Here is an 8588-nt window from a genome sequence, read left to right on the forward strand (position 1 = left end):
AGGGACATCATGCTTGGGAGGGTGGAGGGACAGCGCAGGAGGGGAAGACCCTCTATGAGATGGATTGATTCAGTGACTGGGGTAATCTGGAAGGGTGTGTCAGAGGCGGTGCGGTTGGCGGAGGATAGAGCAGGGTTAGGGCTGTTGTGCATAGGGTCGCTATGAGTCGGAAACGACTCGATGGCGCATAACAACAACAACATGAGGAGTTCATTTAAATTAACTACATGAACCCTGCTTGGATAATTAATGAATTTTTAAATATTTCATTTTATAGCCCCCTCATATATGAATATATTGCTCATATATTTTATTTTAGTATTCATTATCTTGAAAAAGAAAGCTTAAAGAATGAGAAAAAACTCATCCATACATGCACAATTTTAATTATGCTTCTCAGATGTGTGCTTTTAATTAACTGTTGACATTTCCTTTGTTCAGTTATTATAGTTCTATGCAACTGTCATAACCTTATAAATTTTAATTAAAGTTGCCCCAAACTCTAGGTATATAGTGTCCACATAGGAATTTCCCAAAAGGCTTAACTATGAGTAAACCAACCAACAATGAATTAATTCATGAATATCCCACTGGGATTTGTTTAACAAATTAAGATTTGCATGGAGATGATGAGATTCTACAGTCTGTAATACTAAACAATGTTTTTTATGAAATCACATTTTTAAATGAGAAAAATACTTTCTTAATAACTTAATTTAATATCATATTTTGCTAATTATAAGATGCAATATGACAATGCATAGCCTTTTCTTAGATTGGCTTAATGCAACAATTTATTTATATTACTAATTGAGAATATAACTTTTCCTAAACAAATTAGCTATGTAAATCAAGGTCTGGTAATTTTGATACATAGACAAGAGCTGATATATAATAGATTTTAAGAATGTATTATGTCTAGGACAATACATTAAACAAAAAAAAGTTGGCTGTCTCTATATACAATTTTGAATCCATTTACAGGTCAGAAAATTCAATATTTTTGAATGATTTATTCTTTAAGTTATTGCAGGCTAGATAAACAGTCATAATTTGGAATGTTAAACTGTTTAACCTAGCTAAATCTACCTAAATCTTTTCACAATGAAACAAAAGCAAATCATCTGTTTATAAACTATGAATTTCCATTATCAAATTATTTAAATACTTAAAACTGTAGAAAACTAATATATACTAACAAATATTTTTGTTTTGTTTTTCCATAAAAGTTATCTGTATTACAGAAACAAAATTGCAATTCCTTTATCTAATATGAATTCTAGATATTCAATAAAGCATCCACTGATGCAACTTCTTTCATTAATCAAATATACTTAACTTCATTGATTAACTTTCTTTGATTAGAACAAAAGTAATAAGACTCCTAGTGCCTTTTCTAGTTCAATCAACATTCTCAGTACTTTTTTAGCAAACTAATGAACCACTGGGAATATCTTAATTACCAATTAATCATTAGTAAAAAATGTTTGTAGACATGAAACTATCAAACTAAACAAAATAATATCACTTTTACTATTACAATGCAAATCAGAAACCACTTGGTTCCTCTGAACTTCAATCAAAAGGGGTCTTCATGTAGGGGTGTGGGGTTTTTTTCTGTTAGCATTTAGCTAAATACTTCAAAGAACAATCTAAACAATTAGAAGCTGTAGGAACTCCCAGCAAGACAGAAATTAACCTTGCAGGGGATAAAAACATCATATAGATTAATTCTCCATTTGACTAATTTAATTTACATTTAATATAGTAGAATTAAATGTGCATATATTGCACACTGGAAGATGCCTAATGTCTCTTTCACAGACTATTGGAATTTACATATTGGATTTTTATTTTACATTGGCATTTTTCCTTATCATGATGAGAACATATTTTAAATTTTGTACAAGTCAGTAGGAAAATATATTTCAATATTCGCTTATATTGGAAGCAGGGGTGGCATCCACTTCCATAAACAGCTTGCCTCTCAGGAAACCCTATGAACCTGGAGAAAGGAAGAAAGCCGCACAAGTGTTTAGGATTTTGGTTCACAGGGTCGCTATGAGTTGCCTACGACTCAACAGCACTTAACAACAACAAATTACTTATATGTGTAGAGAACATGTTTTTGGAATATGCTTCGTGGGTAAACAAATGAAATCATCAGTACATGTGAAGATACAGTAACCTGATATTTTCAAAGCACATATTGCAGTTTAAGCAGTGTGGTTTAAATTCTAGACAGAAATTAAGGTGTTATCAGAAGTACTAAAGAGCTTATTTGCGCTTTAAATCAACCAAATTTTTAGTTACAGTGTATGCTTGATCAGTAGAAAAAATAACCTCAAATTCCTTGTCCCTGTCCCTGAGTCAAAGCAGACTCAGTTGGGTTTTCATAGGCTATAAATTGCATGGGGGTGGGGAAGGGTGGAGAGATTATCTTTCTTCCACAAAGTACATGGTAGATTTGAACCACTTCCCTTTGGATCATTAGGACAACTCCTTAAGCATTAGACCACCAGAGAGCTCTTTATTCAATATCATATACAGAGTACAGCATCAGAAATACTTTACGTAGAAAACCAATTCTATTGCACTATTCTGAGCCAGGAGGAACATACTTTTACATGTTCTGCCCTGATGTATGCTCAATTATCACATGGGAGGATCATCACTCTTGTTTAAATTTTGTGATTTCTAACTTTGGTATACTGAACTGAGGACAAATAACCTTGGTAATGTTGAATTAAATTTATTTTGTGGTAGCAATTTTTTTTTTTATTTTATGCTGCTAAGAATTAGAATTGTAAAGTTAATTATTCTGTATTTCTCACATAAAAGGAAAATTGGAATTCCACGTACAATGTTACTCAATATTTACCCAAAGTGGATGGTGTGCAAGTTCCTCCATTTTGACAGTAGTTGCTACAGTGATTGACTTCACATCTCTCTCCAGAGTAACTAGGCCAACAGAGACACCTCAAGTTACCTTTCTCATTTAAAATGCATCTTCCTCCATTTTCACAAGTTAATTTGCATGAATTATCTGGATGTGAAAAAAATGTACAAATTTACATTTTATTTAGTAGATGGTTAAGTGAGATTGATTCAAATAAACAACAAAAAACCCATTTAAATATCAGAAACTTATTCTTAATCTACTTATTTTATATATTGAATGCTATCTGCATGAGACAGATCCCAGGAGTTGAATAGTAAACACATATTTTAAATATAATTCTCTTTTAGATGAAATATTTAATTAGCTATTTCTTATATTTATGTCATACTATTAAATTTAGTGAAAATGAAACTAATGAAGAATTTCTGAGAACAGTAAATAAATGAATAATGTGGATCATGTGGTATGGACAAATATTATATTTTTGGAGCAGTTAATATTAAACAAACTAAAATAAGTAAAATACTTTGACAGTAGATAATTTGTACTTACAGCAAAGGAAATGGACAGAGATACTCTTTGATACTCTTTTTAACATGACAGAACTTAAAACTAACTGCAGTCAATTCAGAACAAATTATAACTCCTATGAGGTTATATTTGTTTTGTTTTGTTTTTTGCTGTTGTGAATGAGTTTTTAGAGGCTGTAAATCACACAGAGATCACCCCTCTTTCTCCCATTGCCTGGCCAAGAGATTCAAACTGCAAGACAAGTGCTGCCTTTGTGTTAGCTGCACAATTCCTTATGGAGTTAGCAACTGCATGTTGAGTATGCCACCAGGCTGGCCCTATTAATATGTAAATCTTCAAAAAGAAAAGCCTTTTAGATGTGGTACAAGATGATGATAAAACTGTGTTAGTACTTTAAACTAAATGTCATCATTTCATATATAAGAAAATAAAAGATTATATGTTGTCTTGATTCATAGAGGTTTGCACTTTTAGGATTACACTGAGGTAGGGTGATTAAATATGAATTTATTCTAACATCGTAACATAGAAACTGTAGTTTTTTACCATTTCAACTCTGATTAAAAGATGCAATTCCAGAAACTTTTTCAAAGTTTATCCTTATCATTGAAATGAAAATTTTAAATTTAACTAATCAGTGTTAAAAAATATTCACATTGGCCTCTGCACACATGGACCTTGGTAATAGATAGCTTGAGCTTCTATGTTAGGAACATGAATAAGTGGATTTCCAAATTATTCATTGGTATAGATAAAAGCCAATTAATTTTTCCTGACATTAACATTTGATATGACGAAGTTTCTTCGCTCCTTATAATTACTTGCCTTTCTCTAGCTATTATTGTTAAATGATGAGCTCACTGAATATTTTTAATCTTCATGTAAGAAATTTGAAATTCGAATGTTATTCATTCTTGGGAAAGTGTTCATCTGCTCTTTCCTATATTTGATTATAATTGCTGGCTATTGGGAGGTGATTTAGTTATTGAAAAATCAGTCTACTTTTCATTATAGAACAATTACCATAGTTTTTGGAAGAATGTAGCTCCAGTTTCATTTAATCAGGCAGTGTTGTACTTTTAAGTTCTTGATACTTAATGATGTGAAATTCACATGCTCCAACATGCAGGGATTCTGAATATTTAATTGATTATAATGTTATATAGAGATATATAGATAGATAGATAGATAGATAGACAGAGAGATGTAAATTTTACATAAGGTCTTTACAAGTTGAAATGAATCATCCCATAATGATCTTAAGTATGTTCATAAAACTGTAAGTGCCTAGTTTTTCTGTCTACATTTATAGCCTCTGTTAGGATACTATGAGTGAGAACTGTTATGTTAAGTTTATATTATGCAAGTACATTTCAATGCTAGACCTTTCCTGAGAGTCTAACCATGATATTCAACTATTTGCTGTAAATGCTCAGTTGAGGTTACATAAATGTCACTAATGTGATAAGTCCAAAACTAAATCAATCTTTTCACTCTCCACCCACTTGCTTGGTGTCATAAGAAACTTAAGATCTGTCCATTTTCTTCATGCCTTGTGTTGTTGTTGTTGTTGTTAGGTGCCATCAAGCCGAGTATGACTCAAAGACCCTATGAACAAATTATCTCATCCCTGTCTTATCTCACACCATCTTCACACTTCCTGACACACAAGAGCCCATTGCAGCAGTTACCTTGTCAATGCTCCTGGTTGAGGGTCTTCCTCCCCTTTGCCAAACCTCCATCCTTTCCAGCATCATGTTCTTCTCCAAGAACAGTCCCTCCTAGTAACATCTCCAAAGTATGTGAGGCAAAACCTCATCATTCTTGTCTCCAAGGAGCACTCTGGCTGCACCCTCCCCTAGACATCTGTTCATTCTCTTGGCCGTCCATGGAATGTTCGTGCTCTTCTCCAACACCACACCTCAAAGGCGTCAATTCTTTTTCTCTCATCCTTATTCGTTGTCTAGCTCTTAGATGTATAAAAAGTAATTGGAAAGACTATGGTCTGAATCAGATGCACCTGATTCCTCATATTGACATTACTCCTTAATAATTTGGAGAGTTCCCTAACTGCAAATTTTCCCATATAATACTTCTTACTTCCTTAATACTGTTACCAAGGGTATTAAAGAAACTAAAGATCTTTCCATTTTCTACATCCCTGTTAGATACCAACCATGTGAGTTTTATTTCCAATAACTTTTAATAAACATCCACATTTATCTATTCTATATTACTTTATTTCAAGCCATCATCTTCTGCAGTCTTTATAGTTTAAGCAGAGTGCTAATAGTTTTTCTGCTTTCATTGTATTCCAGTCAGTATATTCATTTTTAGAACTCTTCAAGGACTCTATTTTAAGGGCAATGTTTGAAATTCACATACCTTTTAGGATGCACTGATTGATATATCTTCAAAGTCATTCATGCATTCTCGTTTTCTTCCTTTAAACTCTCTAAATTTCATCATTTTACTAATCTTCCAATATTATCAGGTTAGGGTGAACATCAGATTCCCAAGTGTGTTTGTGTGTTTATAACATATTACTTATTTGATGAAGAATTGTCTACTTTTTCATTCACATTTTTAAATTTCAATTACTATTCATGACAAACCTCTGAATTAAGTTTTCATTTATTGTTAAGGTAACTTCAAAATTGGGGATTTTGAAGCTCAGATAGACTAAAATTTAAGCCCAGTAATAAAACTAAAACCAAAGATCTCAAAAAGCCAACTGGTTCTTTCTTTTTATCATATGCACTGCTTATGTTTTTTTTAAAAAAAATCTTCATATTATAGATATAAACTTTATTAATTACAATCTAAAGGCTACCTACATGATAAAATATTGCTTGACAATGAGGTATCTCAGAGTTACATGCACTGTTGACAGGTAATAATACAAATAATGAATCACTGCACTACTGAAAGTCACTGAAGCTTATTTGGACACTCTTGTGATCATTACAGCAGAGGATGTATTCCAACCACTGCTCTGTTCAGACTAATGTTTGTTAATTTAGGAAACGCTGGTGGCCTAGTGGTAAGAAGCAGTGCTGCAATCTCAAAGACACGTGGTTTGAATCCACAAACTGCTCCCTAGGAGGAGGATGGGCAATTTCCTCCCATGCAATACTACCTCTGAAAACCATCTGGAGGTTCAGTTATAGGTAGGTTCTGACTGAATGGCACATAGCAACAACATAATGTATGTATTATGTACTATAGAATTGGAACCAACTCACAGCTAACCTTCTGCAGCTAACCTTTCAGAGGCAGTTAATCTCATGGGAGGAGCAATTTCCTCCCATAAAATGAACTGCTTCTGAAAATCCACTGGACAGACAGCTATGGGTCAGTTCCAACTCCACAGTACATAACAACATTATAGCATTCTGAGGATCACAAATTCATTATAACTCTTCAAAAGATACTTTATTACTTAGCATTTATCATAATTGAAATAGCAATTCATTTTACGTTATTATTTGATCTGTTGTAAAATTGAAATCCCATAAATGATGCATGAGAGTGAATGAATATGTTCAGTTTTGTTTACTATGGCATCCTGAGTGTTGAAATTAGTCTTTTGTACACAGGTATTCAATTTAAACTTATTGAACTAATAAATGCATTTTTCCTTTAATTTAAAGCAGTAGCACAATGGCATCCTCCAAAATATCATTGTTGTCTCTAATACAATAGTTATATTACAATATCTTCTGGTTCTTTGCACATCGAAGTCCTAAACTGATTGTTAAAATGTATATTTAGTGCTCATTGTTGCTTTATGAACAAATATTTAAAGCATGAATTATGTCTTCAACTAAATGATGAATCATTTACACAACAATTCGAGAATGGCTGATACCATAGCAGTTAAATTGGTGACTGTGTATATATGTAATTGTTGTTTCAGTAGCTGTGAAATTTTATTATAAGAATTAGTTCATTATTTCCAGAATAGTGAAGTATACCTACCTAACAAGTTGTCATCATTACAGGTGCCATTAATCAAATGTTTTCCTTCAGGGCATATACAGGTGGCTCCAGAGGGATTCAACAAACAGAGGAAATCACAAACTAAATCCAAGCATGGGTTGGGCACTAATTAAAATAAAAGAAAACAGCATAAAATGCATCAGCATAGAATAGGTTTCGAAAACATAAAATCCTATCAGTAAAATGATGAATAATAGCATTGTGGAAAGAAATCACATAGTTTTTCTTATGGAGAAAACCAATTTCAATGTTACTATTATCCTTTATTATTATTGTTGTTCTAAGATGCTGTTGAGTCAACTACAATTCAAAGCCATGTTGGACAGATCTAAACCTTGCCATATTTTACACCATCCTCATGATATGCTGATGCCATTGATACAGATGATGTGTCAATATATCTTATTAAGGGTGTTCCTCTCTTTATCTCACTAACTCAGGACAGTCAAATCAGAACTGATGCATAACTGACCCTGCAGTGGGTTTTCAGAGACTGTAAATGGAACCATAGGAGATTGCTTATCTTTCTCTCATGGAGTACCTTGCAGTTTTGAACAGCCCGCCTTTTATTTGGTAGAGCAACTACTTAACCAGAGTCTTGGAGATAAATTACCATTAATGGTAAACTGTCCTTCATTCATCCTTCCCCAATCAGAAAAGAAATGGTTCAAATCTTTGGCATTCTGCTTTGTTGGTATGAGGGCTGTGACTGAAAAGTCAAGTCAGCCAAAGTCCTCTGCAATCTTACACTCATCCTAGGTGTTTTATTTTGGATTTTTTTGTCTGTTTTTTTTTCCCCTTCAGGACAGTGTTCCAATAGACATAAACAATTCCCCTACTACAGTTATAAAAAAAAATAAAATCTATGAATATTATTACTTTAAAAGGATATTTTAAACCACACATAACTCCTTTTATTTAACTATTGATATAATACAATTTGGTTTCCATGAGATTAACATCCATGTCCATTTGTAAATATTTACATTTATCTAGTGGAGGACAAACCACCTGGCCAACTGACCAGAAAAGATCCATATTTATTCTCATGCAGAGCCAAAGAAGAAGAAATAGATGATTTCTACCAACTCTTACAGGCAGAGATAGATCGAACATGCAATCAAGATGCATTGATAATAATGGGTGACTAGAA

General features: G+C 32.9%; 1 protein-coding gene across 1 annotated transcript in view; it reads right to left on the bottom strand.

Annotated features, from left to right (window-relative positions):
* The window catches only part of LRP1B (low density lipoprotein receptor-related protein 1B), a 2414068-nt gene that overhangs the window by 123860 nt on the left and 2281620 nt on the right, over positions 1 to 8588 (bottom strand). The window contains exons 82-83 of the mRNA XM_006880809.1: positions 7415 to 7540; positions 2882 to 3046 (exon numbers count right to left, since the gene is read on the bottom strand). Coding sequence (XP_006880871.1) covers positions 2882 to 3046; positions 7415 to 7540 — 291 coding nt within the window. The remainder of the gene's footprint in view (positions 1 to 2881; positions 3047 to 7414; positions 7541 to 8588) is intronic.

Source organism: Elephantulus edwardii, unplaced genomic scaffold (genome assembly GCF_000299155.1).
Source record: "Elephantulus edwardii isolate Elephantulus edwardi_28Jun2011 unplaced genomic scaffold, EleEdw1.0 scaffold00010, whole genome shotgun sequence".
In the NCBI taxonomy this organism is placed as follows: domain Eukaryota; kingdom Metazoa; phylum Chordata; class Mammalia; order Macroscelidea; family Macroscelididae; genus Elephantulus; species Elephantulus edwardii.